This window comes from Zootoca vivipara, chromosome 4, assembly GCF_965207765.1.
Source record: "Zootoca vivipara chromosome 4, rZooViv2.hap1.1, whole genome shotgun sequence".
Taxonomy (NCBI): domain Eukaryota; kingdom Metazoa; phylum Chordata; class Lepidosauria; order Squamata; family Lacertidae; genus Zootoca; species Zootoca vivipara.
In genome coordinates, this window is record NC_142587.1 from 79785001 (window position 1) to 79808866 (window position 23866).

Sequence of the window (23866 nt, forward strand, 5' to 3'; positions counted from 1 at the left end):
CCCCCCCCCGCTTTGAGATGTGTTTTGTCTAGGAAGCTTTCCATGACTTGGTTCCTGGGGTTTGCCCCATTGTTGTTAAGAACTAGTTTATTGACTCACTTTTACAGTTTTGTCTTACTGTGGTTACACTTACTTGCACATGAACATTACATTTAAAACAACAGGATTATCATTTTCCAACTTGAGTTATTACTACTCTTGTCTGAAACTCTCTTGAAAATAATGTGAATCCTCTCTACTCCCTGAAACAAAGCAGTATGCTTAAGGCCGCAATGTTATGCACACTTACCTAAGAGTAAGGACCCATCTGTACCAAACATTTACAGCAGCATCATACCACTTTAAGCAGACGTGGCTTCCCCAAAGAACCCTGGGAACTGAAGTTTGTTAAGGGTGATGGGCATTGTTAGGAGACTCCTATTCCTCTCATAGAGCTACAATTCTCAGAGTGGTTTGACAATTCCCCTTCCTAGGGAACTCTGGACATTATAGCTCTGTGAAGGGAATAGTCTCCTAATAAATCTCAGTTCTCTTAACAAGTAAGTAAGTAAGTCCCACTGGATTTAGTGAGGTTTTATTCCAGGTGTGTAGGTACAGGGTGGTATTCAACCAAGTTTTACTCAAGAGTAGATCCATTGACTCCATTAATTTCTCTGGGTCTGCTCTGAGTAAACCCTGGTTGAAATCCACCCATAGGAGTGCAGCTTTAAGCAGGAACTTAATTTTCTCCTGCTGAAATCAATGAAACTTTGAATTGTTTAACTTTGACAAGATCATGCCTTATATAAATAGCACTCACAATTTTCCAATCTACTGATTATCTGAACATTTTGGATAAATGATCCTCTTAGGCTTTTAAGGGCTGTGCATTTGCTCATACAGCAAAATATTTCTGTACTGCTTGACAAGTGGGAGATGGCAGATGCCCATTTAAAATTATGTCTACAGAATGTTATTTTTTTATTCTGACTTAACATGATCTTGTAGTATGTTTGAACAGCTTTTGTTGTTTTTATGTTTCATTGCTTCCTGCTTATTGCATCTTGGTTTAGACTAGCCTTCGCCAACTTGGTGTCCTCCCCATGTTTTTGACTACAGCTCCCATCAGCCTCACTTGACATGACTCATAGCTGTCAAGTTTTCCCTTTTCTCGCGAGGAAGCCTATTCAGCATAAGGGAATTTCCCTTAAAAAAAAGGGAGAACTTGGCAGCTATGACATGACTGCAGTTGTCACCTGAAAACATCAGAAAGGCAGCTGGTTTGGGAAGGCTGGCTTTAGGTATTAGCTACCTTACCTTATTGTTAGTAGTGCTTTTTATAGGAGTGTTCTTCAATTTTGGATACCTTGGTGATTCAGGACTGCAACTCCCATCATCCCCAGCCAACTTAGCCAATACCCAGGGATGATGGGAATTGTAGTCCAACAACACCAGGGAATCCAAGACTCTTGAAGAACACTCTTCAAGAGATCCTTTTGGTGTACAAACTGCTTTGGAAATATTATCTAATAGATCCTCCTGTACACCTTGTGAGGCATGATGGGAGATTTTCTTATCTTAAGTTACCCACAGAGGTTCATGGCTTACCTGGGATTTGAACCTGGTTTCTTCGCTGCCAAGCAGAAAATGCTAAATTTCCCATAGAAAAAATTAGAGATGGTGTTCAAGTCAGGCTGATAGCTTGCGTGTGTGCATTTTTGAAGTGGGTGTCCCAGAAGGCTTAAACTGGACATCAGAGGAAGCCGTGGAGATGTAATAAACTGTTAGTAGCATGGTTACGGCTGGAAAGGCGTTGAAGGTCAGCCGGTGCAGCTCTTAGCACAGACTTTGCACAGAGACAGGCTCTTTCTCTTTTGCACCCTTCTTAAAGAAAAGAAGAGTAGCTAGCAAGATGTGTAGAGACCTCAAGAAGACATGGGGAAGATGCCCAGGACCCAGCTCTCCAGGGCAGACTGCATAGGGCTAAATCATGGGTCTTCCTCCAACCCCTGTATCACATGCGTCATTGTGATGCTGCAGCTCTGATGGGGAATGGCTAAGTTGGCTTGAACTACCTTATGTTGTCTTCCCCCCTGCTCTATGCATTGTAGGGTGCTCCCAGACTGTTGATATTTTGGAGTGGGATTCAGTCACATATCAGGTATTTCAGACTGTGCAATTAAAGTTGGATTTGGAGCTCCTGCACAACAAACATCCTCTCCCCCGCCCTTAAAAAAACCCCAGACTTTTGCAATATGGAAAGTGATGAGAAGATGCACTGGAAAGTGTGGGATAACGTTTTCTTGATGCAACATCGTCTAACCTCCCTGCAAACAAAGTAGGGTGTATGCTCAGTAAACAGGTTGTCTGGAAGTGACTGCATGGTGCAAACCTACGCATGTCTGCTCAGAAGTAAGCCCAATTAATTTGAATGGGATTTACTCCCAAGTAAGTGGGTATAGGGTTGCAACATTAGCTGCAGTCTCCCTCTCTTTTGTGATTCATCATTAGGGGAGGGTAGGACCACACAGCATGTTGTGCATGCCGTAAGAGCGCATTGCAGTGAAGGGAATGGGAGGCAGAAAGGGCAGGAGACCTTTGTTGCAGCCTCAAAAGTGGTTGGCATTGATGATCTTTTTTTATCTGCTTGTTTGGAAGTTCTTTGGAAAGTGCATCATTATGTGTTGAGCACAGCAGGAGTCCTGCTCTGATAAACAAAGAAACACACAAGCAGGAGCTTTAACGGTCTTTAATCTGAGAAAATATGCATTCCTGATGCTTGATTTCTGAAAAACGTATGCTTTCTATTTTTACCAAGGAAAAACAGAAGCCACCTCAGTTATTCTTTTATTACAGATTTAAGTGGTTTACTGGCTGCAGAGGCACTGAGATGAAAACACACACCTCATATTCAGAAGTGCCCTCGGAACAATGAAATGGATAAAGCAATGCTATATTTGAAAGACAAGTGGTGTGTGTGAGAGAAGGGAGAAGCAGACGAATACTGCAAGCAAAACTATGCTGTTTTTGACTGTAATGCAATTTTAATAGTTAATTGGACTCTTTGCAAGGAGTAGCAATAAGTGACAAATATTGGAAGCTATAATTATAGGTGTTATGGTTTTCGCTTCAAGAACTTCAGCTTCTCCTTGTTAGTTTTAGCTGCGAGACACTGAAACTCGGTGAGTGACCTTGAGGGCCAGTCACTATCTTTCAGGGTAACCAACGTCACAATGCTGTTTTTGTCAGAATTAAATGGGAGATCTTATGAGTGCCACCCTGAGTTAGAAGATGGTACAATCATACAAGGGACACGGGTGGTGCTGTGGTCTAAACCACTGAGCCTTGGGTTTGCCGATCAAAAGGTTGGCGGTTCGAATCCCTGTGATGGGGTGAGCTCCCGTTGCTCTGTCCCAGCTCCAGCCAACCTAGCAATTCGAAAGCACGTCAAAGTGCAAATAGATAAATGGGTACCGCTCCGGCAGGAAGATAAACAGTGTTTCCATCCATTGTTCTGGTTTCGCCAGAAGCGGCTTAGTCATGCTAGCCACATGACCTGGAAAAACTGTCTGCGGAGTGGACAAACACCGGCTCCCTCAGCCTGTAAAGTGAGATGAGCGCCGCAACCCCAGAGTCGTACGCGACTGGACATAACTGTCAGAGGGCCCTTTAACTTTACCTTAAAGGTAAAGGTAAAGGGACCCATGACCAATAGGTCCAGTCGTGACAGACTCTGGGGTTGCGCGCTCATCTCACATTATTGGCCGAGGGAGCCGGCGTATAGCTTCCAGGTCATGTGGCCAGCATGACAAAGCCGCTTCTGGCAAACCAGAGCAGCACGTGGAAACGCCATTTACTTTCCCGCTGTAGCGGTTCCTATTTATCTACGTGCATTTTGACATGCTTTCGAACTGCTAGGTTGGCAGGAGCTGGGACCAAGCAACGGGAGCTCACCCCGTCACAGGGATTCGAACTGCCGACCTGATCAGCAAGCCCTAGGCTCAGTGGTTTAACCCACAGCGCCACCTGGGTCATACAAATAAATATAACCATTCCATCAGTAGCACGGTTCGATGTCAGAGCCCAGCAAGCGAATAAACAATGCAGAATTAAACTATGGCATTCGCCATAGCTCCAGTTTGGAAGGCTTTCAAAAGGGATTCAACAAATTGATGAAGAATAAGGAACTAATAAGAACTGCTGGTCAGGACGGCTATGTATTGAATACCAGTTGCTAGAGAAAAGAAGCTGGAGAGAACTATGGCTCTCCTCTCCTGCTTGGGGGCTTCCCAGTGGCTGGCCAATGTGGAAACGGAATGCTGAACCAGATAGGCTTGATCCAGTTGGGCTCTTTGTACCAGGGGTTTTTGTCCAAGATTGCTGTTTCCTCGTGGCAAATAAGTCACGTGTGGGCTCAGAGCAGTGTGCACAGGGTTATTTCATTTTAGAACAGTCCTGTGAGGCTGGTTGTGCTGCGAGAAACTAGTTGAAGAACATTCCTTTATTAGAGAACTGAATGCAAGTTGTGGCCTTTTGGATTACAGTGCAGTGGGCTATCATGCCATGCCTTCATGTCTGCTCTGGAGCAGTCCCTTCGCTGTGGTGCAACTTGTGGTGCATCCCTAACCTGCCCAGGTATTAAGAATTGCCCCTTTGCTTCAGCATCTGGCAGCAGCTCTGCACAGAATCCTGCCGTGAGAGATTTTGTGGAAAGATGACGTGGTGGATTTTGACACAGAAACATTTAAAAAAGAAAGAAAGAAATGAGGATGAAGCATAGTGCCAGAAACTGACAGCGCTAAAAAAAGGTACCAAGGTATTTGTGTGCCTTCACAAATGGGGGAAAGTTGTGTAGATTTATGTTAAGTGTTTAACAACGGAATTAGCATTCTGCTAATGTCCAATCCAGTCAGCAGCTTTGCTGCTTAGCCAGTTTGTAGGCCCCAAATAAATAAATAAATACTTTTTCAAAGCAGGTGCTGGTATGCGTTTACCCCCAAACACCTGCCAAATAAAATCCACATGCAAGGTGCAAATAGAACAGTTGTAAAATACTGTTCGGTTTAAAGAATTGTCATTGGAACAGGGGAAGCTGCCCTGTTCAGAGACACCATTGACCCATTTAGGTCTGTATTGTTGTGGGGTGTTGGTGTGGGCATTGAACGTGGGAGCTTTTGCATGCAAAGGAGATGGTCTAGCACTGAGCTAAGGCCCTTCCCCGAGACAGCCTATGATGACCAAGGATGTTATTTGAGAATGAAATTCACGCAGAGGGCAAGCACCTCTGTGACAGATGAGGAAGAAAAGAGTCAGGGCCAATTTAAATGACCAAAACAAACATTCTAACATATGTTTGCCTGTGCAGATTCTAGGGATGATGGAGAGCCCTTTGTCTTGCAGTTTTATAGATGTGTTGAGAAAACGAATATGTGGTTGAAAATGTAGAAGATGGGCAAATAAAATGAACAGGGGGCTGGAGCCACGAGTAGCCAGCAAGTACATCAGCATGAAGTGAGCATAGCTAGTGTGGGGCACAGCCTTTGAGAGGCACAATCCATCGGTGCGATGCATTTGGTGTGTGTGTCACTGCGATGGTGATCACCATCACAGTGACACCATCAGCCATGCATTTGGTGTCACTGTGGATGCAGCCTGCGCACTTATAGATGTGCATGCTTTGGAAAAGATTTGTATGTGAGCAGGAGCATCACCAGTCAGGGAGCCTATACATAAGGACAAGCGCCAGATGTACCTAGATGAGCAGAACTGTAGGCATGCTTTTTAGAAGAAGAAGAAGAAGAAGAAGAAGAAGAAGAAGAAGAAGAAGAAGAAGAAGAAGAAGAAGAATGGTTTCATTTTGCAAATTGCAGCCCAGAAAGAACAACAAAAAAAAGCAATCTCATGTTTCATTGTTACAGTGCAGATTGGAAAGAAGTGACAAGCGTTAAAATCAGATAAACAATAGGCAAAACAGCTATCTGATATAGCCCCTCCGAAACCCAGTGTGGGTCGCTGGAGGTCGTGAACTCTCAAGAAGCTATGAAAGTTAGGAACGGAAACCAAACCATGTCAAACTGATTAGATGCAGTTTGGTCCCTTGTTTTCCATCCATATCCCCCATTGGATCTTTCCATGAGAGCAAGAGCCAAACACGCTTATACCAACTTGCATTAAAATAAACTCAGAGGACGTTTCCGGCCTCTGGCTGTTGTTGATCCGGCTGCAACCAAGAGGAACAATTAATAAGATATTTATGGCTGAGTTTGGGGCCGGTGAAAGAGAAAAGCTAAAGGGGCTGCTTTTGGGATGATCTGGTTAGCTATTTTAGAAACACGACCAAAGATTGAATCCAAAAAGTTAGAGATGTGGGGCAAAACCACTACATCTGGTGTCAGAAGCCTTAGTCTGAGCATCCCCTCCAAGCACTCAGGATACATATGCATGGTGTCCCTTTCCTACTGATGCCACTGCATGAAACATTCATTGAGCACGTAATTGTGGGAACATCTATATGCCCCTGTATCCTTTCTAGATTGTGTCCTGGGTTGTGGCATCCAAAGTCTCGACAGGGCTGGGCTCCAGTAGGTGACATGCTATGGTCAGCAGATATTGGAACACCACTTGAAGTCTGCAACTAGTTGCTTAGTTTAGCATTGTATTTTCACCAGCATCATGGAGTTGCTATTTTTCTCTCCAAGGCACCAGCATATTTGGTTTGCCTTGGACCTGCGCATGAACTTCCTCCACCTGTGTACAGCCACACAGGTGGTTAGTGTGTTCATCTTTTTGACAGTAGATGGGAGGAACTAATCCCAGGCATTCCCTCCATCTCCACTCATCTCCATCAGGGGATCAGCATTGCCAGAAGTGGTGGCATTGGGACTGATCTGTACATACGCAGATCTTCCATAGAATAGAGGTTGTCATGGTTGGTTTCTAAAAACAGAACATTAAACATACAACTCCAGAGGGGTCTCCTGAACTGAATGGAAACGTAGCACTTTCAAGTTAAGCTTAGCTCTTACGGGCAAGCAGTTGCAAACTCAGTAACACCAGACAATTCTCATAAGTACGCAGTATTTAATTGGAATGCAAGGCAACCTGGCACCATGAAATGCTGCAAGACCGGTATTCTTATAGGAGCATGTGATATAGGGATTAGGGTGGTTGGTAGGGGGGGACGCAACTAATCTTTGTCCAAAATAGAAAAGAAAAAACTGATATGTGTGAGATGGCTGTTTTTGCTCTCTCTTTTTTTAAGTGTTAGGTCTAGGTAACTCACGTTCTTCACTTTTGGCTATAGCTTCATGAATTTAATACTTTCCATTTTCTGTGAAATGCTTGTATCAGGAGGTAGAACACAGGTGTGTCTCACAGTAAGTTGATTGCATCATTTTAAAAAGAAGGGCAGTTCCACACCTGAGCTACACATGCAGTTCTGGGATGCTGAACTTTTTCAATGCCAACTGAATGCTTTTTCTCTTTTGGCTGGCATTATTATAATAGGATGTCCAGATTGAAGGAGTGTGTGTGTGTGTGTGTGTGTGTGTGTGTGTGTGTATATATATATATATATATATATATATATATATATATATATATATATATATGGGATTTTAGTATTAAATTATATTTGTTTCATCTGTATTATTTGTCATGGCCAGCCCTAAGATCCTACCAGTTGCAGGGTGGATTATAACCCTTTTAAATAAATTAATTGAATAAAAACATTTCCTTTTTAAAATCCTTCAGGGAGTACAGAAAAATATCTATTATTGAGCCATCTTTTTCTTTGGATTGGAGTGTGTACTGGCAGCAGAAACACCTACTTGACTAAGCAGAAGACTCTGAAAAACATCCCCCATCCTTGGTCAGTTTTTACCTCTCCTTTTGCTGAAACTGTTAGAAGTCACATAGTACTATTTTTTTTATACCATCAACAGCACCTGGCTTTTCAAATCCATCATTGTGAGACTAGTATCCTGCTGCTTATACACCTATTTTTTTTTTAAAAAAGTGACCTGCTTTAAGAACAATCATGGCTTCAACCGTGCTTTAGAAATATTGGATGAATACTTAGACATCTTTATCAAGCAGCTTAAGAAACGGCACCTGTTCTTTGCTTACTTTTTTCACATCTTTTGAAAGGTGGTGCGACTTTAGAGTGGTATATTGATCCTGTTGCTTCTAGACCATTTACAGGAAGGCCTCTGGCAAACAGGAATGTCATAACAATGATATTGTGCCATGGGTTCCCCTTGACAACATACAATGGGCCTGAGGCAGACAATAGCATGTTCTTTGCCAAGTTTGCACAGCTTCCAACGATGGTTCCACTTTGTCAGTCTTCGTAGCTGATGATAAATTAATAACTGAAAATTCTACTCAACAGCCTGTTATTCTTCCTACTAGAGGCCTCTCATTTAAAAGTACTGTAAAAACAACCTACCTAGTGCTTCCTTTTTGTTTGGTTTAAAGGATGTGTCACTATCCATTCTGGATATATCCTATCCATTCTGAAGGAAATCAGCCCTGAGTGCTCACTGGAAGGGCAGATCCTGAAGCTGAGGCTCAAATACTTTGGCCCGTTTCATGAAAAGAGAAGACTCACTGGAAAAGACCCTGATGCTGGGAAAGATTGAGGGCACAAGGAGAAGGGGACGACAGATGAGATGGTTGGACAGTGTTCTCAAAGCTACCAACATGAGTCTGACCAAACTGCAGGAGGCAGTGGAAGACAGGAGTGCCTGGCGTGCTCTGGTCCATGGGGTCACAAAGAGTCAGACACGACTAAACGACTAAACAACACACACACACACACACACACACACACATAAAATTTGCAAACACATGGTAAGACAGGTGACTAGTCGAAAGTAAACCTTGCCTGTATTATAAAAAAATCCACCAGAAATAATTTCATGCACTCATCAAAGTCCTCCTTCCTCCTTATTTTCAGACATCGTGATATATCACTATACCGTGATGTTTAGCTGGTGATACATCATGTTGAAAACCAGATATCACCCAGCCCTACATCGTAGTCACCACTGCAGAATTACACACACACACACACACACACACACACACACACAGGATGAGAAAGTGGATTTCTGGCCAAGATGGCGCCTGGAAAGAGGCTGTTTGCTGTTATTGGATGAGAAAATCTTGGTACACCATTTGGATTATCTAGACACAGAATGTTAATGATCATAGTGAGGAGAACATACTGCCCTGCTTGAAGGAATGGAATTTCAGGTTGCTCAGTTTGTATGTTGTTGTTAAATGTCAATTGAGAAATGTGTGATCGTAGTACTGCTGTGTTTTCTGAAATACCATCCTTTGGGGACTCTAGACTTCTCCCCCCTTTGGCTTGTTGTTTGGGAAGAAGAGTATATTATTCTGTTCAACTATTCACATGTCTAGCATTTTTCTACACTAAGGGAAAACGAGGCTGTCCTCATGTAGCTTTTCTGAATTATCCTTTTTAACAAATCACACTTTGTCAACAGGTTTAGCTTTTCATTGGAATGCCTTCTAACCAAAGAAAGGGTTCTCTGGATTTTAGAAGGAGATTTCATTTGTGAAAACTAAGAGGATTGTAAAACTCCTAAGGTTTGGCTAGGGACCAAATCAATTGACTCAACAAGACTCAACATGTTTTCTTCTTCCAAGTGTCTTCCTAAGTGCATTTATTTGACAATGGGCTTGCTTATATCACCAGTGGTAACAGAACAAATGGACTACAATGGATGGGGCTGCATAGATCTATGCGGGAAGCTGACAACTTTTGCTTCAGAGGGGTTCGAAAATATCCCTTCAGTCGTGAAGGTCACAGGGTTCGTCTCTCTCAGGCATGCTCCCTAGCCTACCTTACAGAACTGTTGTTAGCATCAAAGTTTGTGGAAAGGGAAGGAAATAACTATATTGTTTTGTATGCAGCTCCATGGAAGATGGTTCACTTGTAAATGCAGTGCTTTTTTTCTGGGGGGGGGTATGCAGGGGTACGCATACCCCTAAACATTTCGTGAATCTAACGAGAGAAGAAACTAAAAATTTAATTTTTTTTAGTTTCTTCTCTAGCATGGTGAATCATCAGTTCCATTGAACAGCACGGTGAATTGTCAGTTCCATTGCTACCTCCGATGGCAGCCTCATTTCCTTTCCCGGTGATTTTCTTGCGTCAAACTGAAAGTATCCCTCAACATTTCTTTTTATAGAAAAAAAAGCACTGTGTGTAAATAGATGATTTCTACGGAGGTAGTAACGGGTAGCATCAGTTGCTGTGTCTTATGGCTGGTTCCTTTCCAGCAAGGCTTCCCCCCCCCATATTGCCATGTAGTAAGTCCTGCTTCATCTGTTATAGTCCCTACATAAGCAGTGGGTAACCAATCTTTATCAAAAGGTCCGAGTGATGTGCTCTGTTAAATGTGTCCTTCTGTCTTTCCTTTTCCTTTTCTTTTTTAGTAAGTAGTAGCCACTGGGGAGGCAGGAGGGAAATCAGGTTCAGTACTGTGGCACAGGGTGGGGGATCAAAATCCCCCCCCCTTCGGCTGCTATTTGTCACAGTGCTTGTTTCTTTAACATTAGCTATCATGCTGTCCCTGTATTTATATATTGAAGTGAAGACACGAGTCAGGAGGTTGTGTGCACGTAGCATGCTGAAGCAAGCTCGGCAGAGCCTCCTTTTATTAGCACAAATGCACACGTGTAGGAACAGTCCGACCTTTAGGGCTTTTACATCATGAGCTGACACATATGTTTCCTCTGGCATTCCGCGAGACTTGCTCCACCACGTTGTGTTCCTACCAAGTGGGAAGTGAGCCATGTCTTTCCAAAGGGAGGCAAAGGTCACAGACAGGACACTGTAGACTACTAAGAAAGCTAAAGGCGGGAGTGAGGGCATGACGTGCAGACGGCTACTGCGGCTTGCCTGGGGGCAGAGGTGTGCCTCACGCCCGAAGGTCTGGCTGTGTCCTGCTGGGCGGGGGGAAGTGTGCCTCACCCCCAAGTGATCAAACCGCGGCCTATCTGCAGGTGGAGATGTGCCTCACGCCAGCCGTCGAATCCCTGCATATATTATCCTTATATCCTGCCTCAGTGAGGCATACATTTTTCTCCCCTTCCCATTTTATCCTTGCAACAGTCCTGTGAGGTAGGTTGCATTGAGGGATAGCAAACCAGCCCAAGGTCACCCACTGAACTTTTTGGCTAACTGGGGATTGATTGTCCTGACTTTCTCCAACTGCTTTGGATCTGACCCTGCCTTGTCCTCCTCCCCCAAATCCTGCTTAGGTTCCTGCCCCCCATTTCCCAACATATTTATGGGTTCAGAACGTATTATGAATCTCTTGCATCAATTTATCCCTAGGCTTGCTCCTAGAGACAACCCATTCCCCACATTGTTGCAGCTTGTCTTCAAGGAGGAAATATATGTGCTGTTTCAGGTCTTTATACGTCCTTGTAAAGCCTTTATTGTTTTGCTATCATTGTGCATTAAAAGTTCCATAAAAATGCAGGCCAAGCATTACCTCTGGATAACAGCAATGAAGGCCAGTGCAGAAAAATAGCCTCAAAATTATATTTTTATTGCTTAGGTTTCTGTTCCAATGAAAGGTAAAAGCAATGCTACTTTCTGCTTTTGATTAACCAACCTTCTCAAATAGAAATCTGGGGGATTGATTTTCTCCCAGAGTTGCTTTGTTTTGTTTGCTGTTCAGTTGCCATCCTTAGTAAGATATGTACTTGGAATATGGAGCCAGCACTTTAAAATCCTCTCCTTCTGTCCCTTTCTCTCTTCTGATTTCATATATGAAATATGAAGTTGTGTTTTCTGCCCCCTCAGAGTTCTGCAAACACTGCTATTTATTCTTCCATTAAAAAAACCAACTTTATGTTTTTGCTACTCTTCTCTTAAAAAAAGGGGGGGGCATAAGTTATTGGCAATGACAAAGCTTTGTCATGGCTGACTTTCTCAGCCAGCAAAGCAGGTCTGCATGCATTTTATCACCACCACCAATTTATTAATCACCTTCTAAACCACCGTCTCCAGGGAATTTACACATTAGATAATTAAAAACAGTTAAAATCACAAATGCAACAAAGACACTTAAAACAAGACTAAAACCCTAACAAGTAGACACACACAGTAAAGGTCCATTTATCTGGCTGGGGAAGCTTGTCGGAACTCACGTCTGGAAAGTTCAAATAGTGGACACCTGCCATATTTTGCGATAAATGAGACTAAGACAAATTAAAGCTCCTACGAACTAAACACCTTACTTCTTGCCCCAAAAGGCTTTCTGTATGTAGTAAATGAGTGACTCCAGTGACAGTTGCTCCAACTACCTCTTTGAAGTACTAATTTACTAAATGCAAGGGGTTTTCTCTTTCACCTGGAGCATTCAAAATTAGGGCGCGTGCACAGACCCCGGAACTTGACACCTGAAGCAGCCCAGCCACTTCCATATTGTACTTCGTCCCCAGCCCCACAAGTTGTTGTTGGACTCCCATCAGCCCCAGTCATAGAATCATAGAATTGTAGAGTTGGAAGCATGGTCTGTTGCCAGGGATCATGGGAGCTGTAGTCCAGCAACATCTGGTTAGCCAGAATAGTAGTTCTGACTCGTGTAAGGCCGATTCCTATGTTCCTGTACGTATCGTATGTGTCTCACCTTACTTACAGCAACAGCTGCCATACAGCTCAATTCAGAGCAGCAGTAGTTGCCATACAGAATCTGAAGCGGCCTTGACGTACTGGTTATGATATATAAACGATCCAGAATTATTATTTGAGTAGTTGTGAAAACACACTGTGTTTTGAGCCAGGCAGCAAAATGTTTCCAAGGCTGTTCTCTTGGCTGGCGGTCTTTTGAAATTCTGTTCATATATTATTATGCCACTTCTGTGCGGTGCAGCGTATATCGTAAATGACTCTTGGCTAAAACATGTCACCAGTATTTTTAATAACCCACCCTCCCCACCCCTCCACAATCATCAGTTGGACAGAAAGGATGAGGGAAAATGCTCTACTGTTGACATACCGGTTAATACCCCAGATGAATAGGCAATAAATAGAAGTTGGAGCTGATGGTGTCCTGTTATTTAAACTAGGGGTGGCAAACTGGAATCCCAATGGCTACAACTAGCTCCCATCCTGATTTACCTGGCTCCTTCCCCAATTTCCCTGTACCAAGTTGGGTGTACAAGGTAGTGCTCATTAACCTCACAGATGCCCCTGCTGATATGCATATGCTTCTAGGACCACATTCACACCATGTACTTAAAACACTGTGATACCACCAGTCATGGTTTCCCCCAATGAATCCTGGAAATGGTAGTTTGCTAAGGGTGCTGAGAGCCAACAAGAGACCCCTATTCCCCTCCCACAGCTACAATTTTCAGAGTGGTTTAATACTCTTCCCAGGGAACTGTATACCAGATGCTGGGAATTACAAGTGAGGAAAGTGTTGTACCATGCAGGATTCCTGTAGGCATCTGGTTGGCCACTGTGAGAACAGGATGCTGGACTAGATGGGCCTGTGTCTCTAATCTAAGATTTCCCCCACTTTTTAAGCACAACACTTATGTCCTCGTTCTGATTTCCTTGCAGTTTTTCTCTCATGGTTGCCTAAGGTTACTCACAATCTATGTAGCTTTCTTGCTAGTGATCTACAGTATTCAGCTTTTCATTTCTATTTTAATATTATGATTGACATGGCCCTTGGTATAGACTGGATTTTAATTCCTTGCCAGCCATAACTATGTGCAGTTCTTATTGCATAACTAGTTTTTTTTAATGCTGCTTTCGTGTTAATTTTTTTAAATAATGAAACCATTAATAATATTTCATTTTACTTAAAAGAGAAGAAGCTTTCTATTGCAATTGCTTTTAAACCAGGGATGGATTATGAAAATGGAGCAAATTATTGCTAGTAAAATACAGGAGAATTCATCATGCGAGAGGCTGGACTAGATAAATCCCAAGCCGGAATTAAGATTGCCGGAAGAAATATCAACAACCTCAGATATGCAGATGACACAACCTTGATGGCAGAAAGTGAGGAGGAATTAAAGAACCTTTTAATGAGGGTGAAAGAGGAGAGCGCAAAATATGGTCTGAAGCTCAACATCAAAAAAACCAAGATCATGGCCACTGGTCCCATCACCTCCTGGCAAATAGAAGGGGAAGAAATGGAGGCAGTGAGAGATTTTACTTTCTTGGGCTCCTTGATCACCGCAGATGGTGACAGCAGTCACGAAATTAAAAGACGCCTGCTTCTTGGGAGAAAAGCAATGACAAACCTAGATAGCATCTTAAAAAGCAGAGACATCACCTTGCCTACAAAGGTCCGTATAGTTAAAGCTATGGTTTTCCCAGTAGTGATGTATGGAAGTGAGAGCTGGACCATAAAGAAGGCTGATCGCCGAAGAATTGATGCTTTTGAATTATGGTGCTGGAGGAGACTCTTGAGAGTCCCATGGACTGCAAGAAGATCAAACCTATCCATTCTTAAGGAAATCAGCCCTGAGTGCTCACTGGAAGGACAGATCCTGAAGCTGAGGCTCAAATACTTTGGCCACCTCATGAGAAGAGAAGAATCCTTGGAAAAGACCCTGATGTTGGGAAAGATTGAGGGCACTAGGAGAAGGGGACGGCAGAGGACGAGATGGTTGGACAGTGTTCTCGAAGCTACGAACATGAGTTTGACAAAACTGCGGGAGGCAGTGCAAGACAGGAGTGCCTGGCGTGCTATGGTCCATGGGGTCACGAAGAGTCGGACACGACTAAACAACAACAAAATACAGGAATTATCGTTTAATGCAGTGAGTTGGAACTTGCAGCCCTCCCAATGTTGGACTCCAATTTCCATCAGCCCCAGTGAGCATGAAGAATGGTCAGGGTGATGGGCATTGTAGTCCAACAACATCTAGAGGGCCAAACATGTTTCCCACATCTGTTTTAAACTGTTTTATTTCTGACTTTTATTCTTATTCTTTTTTACAGTCGTACTTTGGAAGTCAAACGGAATCTGTTCCGGAAGTCCGTTCGACTTCCAAAACGTTCTACTTCCAATGCGGGGCTTCCGATTGGCTGCAGAAGTTTCCTGCAGCCAATCAGAAGCAGCAGAAGCCCTACCAGATGTTTGGCTTCCAAAAGAACATTTGCAAACCAGAACACACACTCACGGGTTTGTGGCGTTCGGAAGCCAAAACGTTCAACAGCTAAGGCGTTCGTCAACCAAGTTATGACTGTATTCCTTTTATATATTGCTGTTTGCAGTTTGTGTGTGTGTTTACTATTTTTGAAAAACTGCCTTGAGGCATTTGAAGAAAAAGTGGGGCATTAATAATTTAAATAAATACTTTTAAGCACCCTATTATACTAATCTGATTGATCTGATATCAGCCTGATAAAACGCTGAGATATCAGAGGCTGGATACTGGAAGTTCCTATAGAGAGGGAAGCTATGAGCAGTGGGATAAAGCTGACTACAGTATTAATAGCCTTTATTACTAGCCACCCCAACACTCAGCATTTCTCTTTTATGGGTTTCCCCTATTGTTTTGTAAACAGAGCTTCTACATTGCCATGATTCAGCTAGCTAGATATCATTGTATGCTAGATATCATTGCGTCTTTATGTGCTGCGATACGGAAAGTTCCATTTATACTCTGGGGAATGATTGTGCTTGTGCTCTGAACAACATCTGCCCAAGTATGTGTGTATAGCCACAACACATGGGAAGCTTCCTTTGGAGAGCTGATCTTACATTGGTAAAGGAGGCTGGCGAAATTGGCATATGTCGAGGGTGTCAAGTATGAAGCAGGGAAACAAATGAATCTGTGCCTTAAATAACAACATTTAAGTGCCTCCCTCTCTTCCAGGGTTCAGATATCATACATCAGCTGAAGAACAAACCCACCTGTTCGTTATTTATAGATGATGCAGCAGAATCGTTGGTGCTATTTGGGAGGGAAACGGAGGGCTGAAGATAAGAAGGAATGAGCGCAATCTCAGATTAGAGCGATCACACTTTCAAGGCATTCCTCTTCACTTAAGAGGAGGGTCCGATGCCCTCCGTGCTCAGAGTGGAATGCAGCTCCAGAGCTGGTCTTCAGATGAAGGAAGCGGGGAACCCTGGTTGTACAGGAACATGCATGGATGAAGGCGATATATTAAATTGTTAACAAGTTTAGTGGGAGTAGAATGGGTTGAGTGCTATTGAACAAGTAGTTGTTACTGGATGATTTGCGTGGATGAATTGCAAGGCAGAATTTGGGTGTGATGGACATGTGTTAGCAGGGTGAGTGGTGTTGTGCATGTTTGTTCTTTAAACTGCTTGGAGACCATCTTATTAAGCTGTGTGCGACTGTGTTAAATGATACATAAACAAATATTCATTGCACATGTATTTGCATTGTTTCAATGCCATTTTATTTCCTTGGCACCTTCTTCTCAGTATATTCTTTTCCTTCCTCTTCTTTACTCTTACTGCGCTTTAATCTGTGCTCCAATGCCCCATGCATTCCCACCCATAATGATGCTGCAGCATTATAGCTGCTAATGACAATACCATGGGTGTCTTTGCAGAATAAACTATTTGCTCCTTTAAAAACAAGTTATTGGCAATACAATGTCAATACAATTTATTTAGAGGTGGAAGGGGAGAACTTGACACAGATGTGCTATTTTCAGCAGCATAACCTGAAGCTAAAATAATCTCATAGAGTTCGATCCAGTGCCAATCATACTCAGAGAAGGTCCATTATCATTAAAAGTCATGGTGAACTTGGGTCCATTTTCAGTTTTTGCTGAGATTCCTGCATTGCAGGGGGTTGGACTGGATGACACATGGGTTGCCTTCCAGCTTTACAATTCTGTGATTCTGATTAATTTCAGTGAGTTTACTCCGAGTAGGACTTAATGGCATGCAATCCATAGAGAACTGTCCATGGTACTGAAGTTTTCTTGTAAATCAATACAGTAATAGATTTTCAGAGCACAGTGGTACCTCTACTTATGAATTTGATGCGTTCCGAACGCACATTCGTAAGTTGAAAAAAAGTGTAAGTCGAATCCCATAGGAATGCCTTGGGAGAAAAAATTCGTAAGTCGAAGCAACCCTATCTAAAAATTCGTAAGTAGAAAAAAATCCTATCTAAACCGCATCCAAGATGGCGGACGGAGCTCCATTCGTAAGTAGAAACATTTGTAAGTAGAGTTATTCGTAAGTAGAGGTACCACTGCATTTGGATCACAAAAAAACCATTGCTGGTTCTGATAATCAGGTCTCCAGAATTTGTGGAAACCAGCAGAGTTTTGATATATGGAATACAATGTTGCTGCAGTTCAGGCCTGGCTCTAGGTGTAGTCCCGGATGGTGCGTGGCGCTGCGTGGCGAAGCTGCGCGGAAGCCATGCTGCGTGCTGCGAGGACGGGGGCGCCGGAGCAATCTCCGCGCCTCAGCGCCAGGGCGCCTGACCTGCTTGAGAAGGCCCTGCTGCAGTTACTGAATCAATTTGTTGGCTGTGTGTTACAGTAATCATACTGGGTATTTTATTACTTTGCTAGACATCTCAATTTAAACAAAGTCTTCATTTATTTCCTTTTTTGTTTCTGAAAACTTACAGCACAGCCAAGTACAGCGTGGTGACATTTCTACCTCGATTCTTGTATGAGCAGATCAGAAAAGCTGCTAATGCTTTCTTCCTCTTCATTGCCTTACTGCAGGTAGGCCTCTGTTGCGAAATTAAACTGACCACATTTGTCACTCCATTTAATATAATTACAAATGAATGTTCTGGGCATATCTTTCCTACAGCAATGATGAAACCTCCAAACTGTGGACCCCATCATTGCATGACATGCTCATGCTCCATAAAATCCATGGGAGTGATTAACAGCAAATGCTTTCAGGCTGCTGTTCTGTGCTAAGGGCTTCCAACATCATGCCTTTCCTCATGTTGCTGGACTACAACTCCCATCACCCTCGGCCATGCTGGCTGGGACTGATGGGAGTTCCAGTTGAACAACGATGGAGGCTAACATGTTGTCTACCCCCATATGTAAGAGTATCAGAACAGAGATGGAACCAAGGGCAGCTTTAACTAAACCTAGACCTGGAGGATGTGTTCTCCAGCTTAGGGTCTCGGAGGCCTATTGACCACACAAAAGGAGAAAGCCAGCGTGTATTTGAAATGATCCTGGGTTGCTTCAGTCAGGAGCCTTTGTATTGTTTGCCAGTGGAAAGGGGTCAGTGTTGCACACCCTTTGTGTCCCTTAACAGAGATCTGAGTCCTGAGCCCATGCAGTTCAATGCAGCTTGCTAGGTTAGGCCCTAGTTTCAGAGGCTAGTGACGCATCGCACCACATTTGTGTTGTAGAGCCATAACACTGGTTTTTAGAAACAAAAAGTTCAAGACAAGGGAATTTAGACTGGAGAAGCACCAAGGGGGAAGAGATGCTTCACCCTTGCATTGCCCAGTCGTTCTCTACTCTAAATCACCCCACCAGACCATATTTCCTTCTGTATTTGGAATCCCGCGGAAGAAAAGCGGTAGAGAAAGGGTCACAATTTGGAGTAGAGAAGCAGCAGGTGAAGAATAGATTTAAATTACCCTCCCTGCTCACCTTTCAACTACAAGTTCCTCACTCCAGAAGTTGCTTTTCATTTAGCAAATGGCCTCAGGAATTTTGGCTTTTCTCTCTCAGTACTTTCCCAGTAGGAGAAAACATTGGTCATAGCCATGTTCTAGTAACTTTTTTTAAATTAAAATTATTTTTCCCCTTTTCAGCAAATTCCAGATGTCTCACCAACTGGAAGATATACCACCTTGGTGCCACTGCTATTTATTCTCACGGTTGCTGGCATCAAGGAGATTATTGAAGACTATGTGAGTATACGTTGGGCATTTGGATGAAATAGGCCAATCATCTATTGTTGGAGGGGTAGCATCGTAGCTCAGTGGCAGAGCATCTGTTTTGCATGCAGAAGGTCCCAGGTTCAATTCCTTGCATTTCCAGGCAGGGAGAGACTCCTCTTTGAAATACTGGAGAGTCACTGCCAGTCAGTGCAGGCAGCACTGAGCTAGATGAGCCAATGGGTTGACTTAGTATAAGGCACTTCTCTGTCTTTTCTAACCAATGTTCCTCCGATCCTTTGAAACTTAGATGTGCCATGCAAGAGACATTTGTGTGTATGGGGCAGGAGCCTATAGAGCAGGCATCCCCAAACTTCGGCCCTCCAGATGTTTTGGACTACAATTCACATCATCCCTGACCACTGGTCCTGTTAGCTAGGGATCATGGGAGTTGTAGGCTAAAACATCTGGAGGGCCGCAGTTTGGGGATGCCTGCTATAGAGACACCTGTGGACACCTTGCATTCAAAGGACACCAGTTGTGCATCAGGATATATTAGTTATTTATGTAGTTTCCTGATATTTAATTCCACCCTGCCATTGCACCCAGAATCATTACAAAACCGTACAAGAAGAACAAATGTGCTAAGAGCAGAGGGTGAGCAGGAAATCAGGCCTTTGACTCTCTCTCTCAACTCATCTACCTAGAAGTGGCCATTCCATCAGACTGTAAGCGGATACTGGATTAGATGAGCACCTGGCCTCTGATTCATCAGGGGTCTTCTGTTGTTACAAAGCTTAATTTTATATTCCGAGATAAGCCCAACTGAGTTCAGTGGGATTTACTGATAGGTGAGTCTATGAGGGTCTGTAGTCTTAATGGACAGCACTGCTTGGTTATATGAACTCTGACATTGTTGTTGTTTAGACGTTTAGTCATGTCCGACTCTTCGTGACCCCATGGACCATAGCACGCCAGGCACTCCTGTCTTCCACTGCCTCCCGCAGTTTGGTCAAACTCATGCTCGTAGCTTCGAGAACACTGTCCAACCATCTCGTTCTCTGTCGTCCCCTTCTCCTAGTGCCCTCAATCTTTCCCAACATCAGGGTCTTTTCCAGGGAGTCTTCTCTTCTCATGAGGTGGCCAAAGTATTGGAGCCTCAGCTTCACGATCTGTCCTTCCGGTGAGCACTCAGGGCTGATTTCCTTCAGAATGGATAGGTTTGATCTTCTTGCAGTCCATCTGACATATGACCTGCCTAATTACCAAAGTTCTGACAACACATCTGAAATACAACAACATAAAAGTGGGTGGGATTCAACAAAGCTCTGAAGGACTTGTGCACATGGGGAAAGAGGTCCACTTAGACAACAAGACTTTTCTCGTCCCCTCTGCTTACCCCTTAAACGTGTCCTGGGCTTCCCCCCAACCCTCCAGAGCAAATGCAAGGGGTGCACAGGGGGAAAGCCCTGTGGCTTTTTTGGACCTTGTTCCATGCTACGGAACAACTTAGTTGAACCCTGCCCTGTGAGTTGCTATGCAAAAGTGTGCACACATTTCACATCTGCTTTCAGGTGTTCCAGTTGCCGCTCTGCTTCTGAATCTTTTGGCCACAGCAGGTCCACCGGGGTACGACCTTGCCCCAGAAATCGGTGCTAGAGCTGCCAGTTCTTAGTGCCTCCCAGAGCAATGTTTCATCACTTGCACTTACTGCTGTGGCCAGTGACCAAGCCTGATGCGTGGTGCCCAGATAATGGTTTGCAGGGACATGGTGGAGGGCTGAAAAATAGCTCTCGCTTTGTATGTAGAAAGTTCTAGGTTCAATCCTGGTGCCTCCAGTTAAAAAATAGATCAGGTTGCAGTTGATGAGAAGGGCCTTTGCCTGAGACCCTGGAGAGCTTTTGTCAGTCTGAACCAGGCATCCCCAAACTGCGGCCCTCCAGATGTTTTGGCCTACAACTCCCATGATCCCTAGCTAACAGGACCAGTGGTCAGGGATGATGGGAATTGTAGTCCAAAACAACTGGAGGGTCGAAGTTTGGGGATGCCTGGTCTGAACAGATGAGGCTTTGCTAGGTGGACAGCCTTACCCAACCTGGTATCGTCCCGAAACTTTGGACTACAACTTCCATCATCTGATTCCATTGAGTTTGCTGTGTGGGATTGATGGGTGTTGTAGTTTCTTCTTCTTTGGTGATCACTTGTAGCTTCTTCTTTGGTGATCACTTGCCAAGCGTGCCTTCCTCTTAGCATGTTTCTCCCTTTCGTCCTGAGCTTGAGCTTCTTCAAAGTGCAAGTGATGACACCTTTGGTAAAGGCTGCTCTCCAACTGAAGCGCTCGCAGGCCAGTGTTTCCCAGTTGTCAGTGTTTATACTACATTTTTAAAGATTCGTCTTGAGAGAGTCTTTAAACCTCTTTTGTTGACCACCGGCATTATGCTGGTTGTAGTTCAAAACATCTAGACGCTCTGGGTTAGAGAAGCCTTGTCTGACCTTTGATAAGGCAGCCTCCTTTGTTCCTAACGTGGTGCAGTCGTAGTGCTAAAATTTAGCAGACCTGGCCCTGTACGTTGCCTGGAGGGAGGTGACCTCCTGGGAACCACAATTCAGCTAATTTATTTGGAGGGGGGAAATGGATAGAGAAGTGCAGCAAACAAAACTAATCACTTCATCACAGACATCCATCAAAGAGAATTGAAACTGTAGCTGTAACAGAGCCTTCCTCAACAAGAGGTTTTCAAGCCGCTGTGCAGACAGAAACGCCCCATGTGTCCCTTTGGATCCTAGCCAAATTCATTTGGCATTTCTTTGCAGACAAAACATTTCAGCTTTACCTTGAGACAGACCTTTAAAGCCCCGTTTCTATCGAACACTGATGAAGTTATGCCACTGAAATAATCCGTCCTTTCAGAAGTTTCTGCTCAGGGCTCCACAGTGTCTGCACAGTCTTGGAATTACTGGCACAAAGTTGCATTTTTATTTCATTTTATCTAAAATGTATAGGCGAAGCAATATACCAATGACAAAGGTGCTATTGGAAGAATTTTAATTTTTAAATTTTGTTTCAATATACCATGCGTTAGACATGGCTCAAAGCCGCTCCCTTGGTTGGTAGAAGGTAGAAGAGCTAAATTTGGAAACGTTTGCCTGCTAGACACAGGCCAGGAATGGTCCATAATGCTGGAGACATGGGAGAGTGGATTCGGATAGTGGTTCATTGAAGTTATTAGGTGGCCTTTAGCAGCCTACCTTATCTTCGCCTTGGTTCCCATCTGTAAAATAGTAGCATTATTGACCTAAATCATAGGGCTGTTGTGTGGATAAATGGAATAAGGATTGGAAAATACTATGCACCCTAAGAGGGCTATTGAGAGTGGTGGGTGAAAATTACTGTAATCTGTTAGTTTTATAACAGTTTCCAGCGCTGTCTTGCTTTACAGTTCTTGGTTGCACTATGGCCTGGGGGGGGGATATTTAAGGCTATTTACATTTGCAGTAACATAGGAAGCTGCTTTATACTGAGTTAGACCATTTGTCCATCTAGTTCAGTATCTTCTACAGGGACTGGCAGTGGCTGTTCAGGATTTCACACAGGGTTCTCTGGCGGTGCCAAGATTTGAACCTGGGACCTTCTGCATGCAAAGCATTGGATGCTCTGCCTCTGACCTGTGGCCCCTTCCAGCTATTTGAAGCCAAAGGTGCGAACTTTTCCCAGTTGCCTCCACAAAGTAGTGACTCCCCCACCCCCATCCTCATTCCACTCTCTATAGTATGGGGATAATGATATTAACTTGTCTTGCAAGGTGTTGTAAGACTTATCAGGATAATAGGAAGCAGGTGGAGCTCTTAGCAAAAGCACCTTGCAAGAACAAAGATTCATTGTGTGTGCATTTGCTGGTCAGCCCATTAGAGAGTTGGAAGGCCTTGGTACATTTTGGAACTTGATGCAACTGGTAAAGTTCTGTATTTTGCACACTAAGGAAAATGTCAAGCATAATAGAAATGGTCTTGTCTCTCGGTTCCTTTGCTTTAGCCTTTTGGGTGCACAGATCACTTTTCACAGAGTTTCTCCAACTAAAATGTTTGTACTTTGACTTCCCAATAGAAAAGACACAAGGCTGACAGTACGGTGAACAAAAAGAAAACAGTGGGTAAGGTTGTCTTTTATTTTTATTTTTTAATAAAGTGCACACCGGGGGGGGGGAGTCACAACCTGATTGTCTTATTTATTATTTCATTTATTTCACGAAGTGTATATGCTGCTTGATTGTAAAAATACAAGCCCTCAAAGCGATTCACGAAAAGGAAAAAATGAAATTATCAGTAAAAGACAGTTAAAGCAACTATTGAAAACAGTAGAAAACAACAACAATTAAAATCGGCAATGAGGGGGGGAAAATCAAACACATGCCAGCATTCTGCATGTCTGGATAAACTTGCCTGTTTTTAACAGGCACTAAAAAGAGTGTAGTGAAGATGGCCATCTGATTGCAATAGGCGGGGAGCTCCAAGGTGTAGGTGCTGCCACACTAAAAGATGGATTTCATACAAATGCAGAACTAATATAATGCAACTGTGCTGGTTCTGAAGTTCAGAGTGGTCAGGTGGGTATATACTGCATAAGGCAATCTCAAAGGTAAACTGCGAGGTTAGAGAATGTCCCAGTTCACACATTTCAGCAAACCATCATTAATTGTTTTACTGCACATGTTCTGAGCTGGGCTGTGTTGCTCCATCCCACTCGTATGCAGAAGTCACAAACTACTGTATGATCTGTTGGTTAGCATTATGTCCAAACTAGGGATTATGGTTTATTTCGCTCTCAATAAACCACGATCTGTAGCAAAGGTTTGTTTTTGGCTCACTGCTCATGATTTACTTGAACTTTTGGAGGCAGCGCTAAGCTAAGGATCATTTTTCCTTCCTTCCATATGTTAGTAGGAAATGGAATTGTTGTCCAGATAAAAGCATTTATAGAAAGCCAGCAGCTACGGTTTACTGTGATGTGCAAAGTGGGTCAAGG

The 23866-nt window shown here is 43.5% G+C and overlaps 1 protein-coding gene across 9 annotated transcripts in view; it reads left to right on the forward strand.

Moving 5' to 3' along the window:
• Window positions 1-23866, forward strand: part of ATP8A2 (ATPase phospholipid transporting 8A2) — a 325668-nt gene that overhangs the window by 40074 nt on the left and 261728 nt on the right. For all 9 annotated transcript variants that reach the window (XM_060273823.2, XM_060273822.2, XM_088668267.1 and 6 more), the window contains 3 exons: window positions 17614-17713; window positions 18778-18876; window positions 22949-22994. In XM_060273823.2, the coding sequence (XP_060129806.1) occupies window positions 17614-17713; window positions 18778-18876; window positions 22949-22994 (245 nt within the window). The remainder of the gene's footprint in view (window positions 1-17613; window positions 17714-18777; window positions 18877-22948; window positions 22995-23866) is intronic.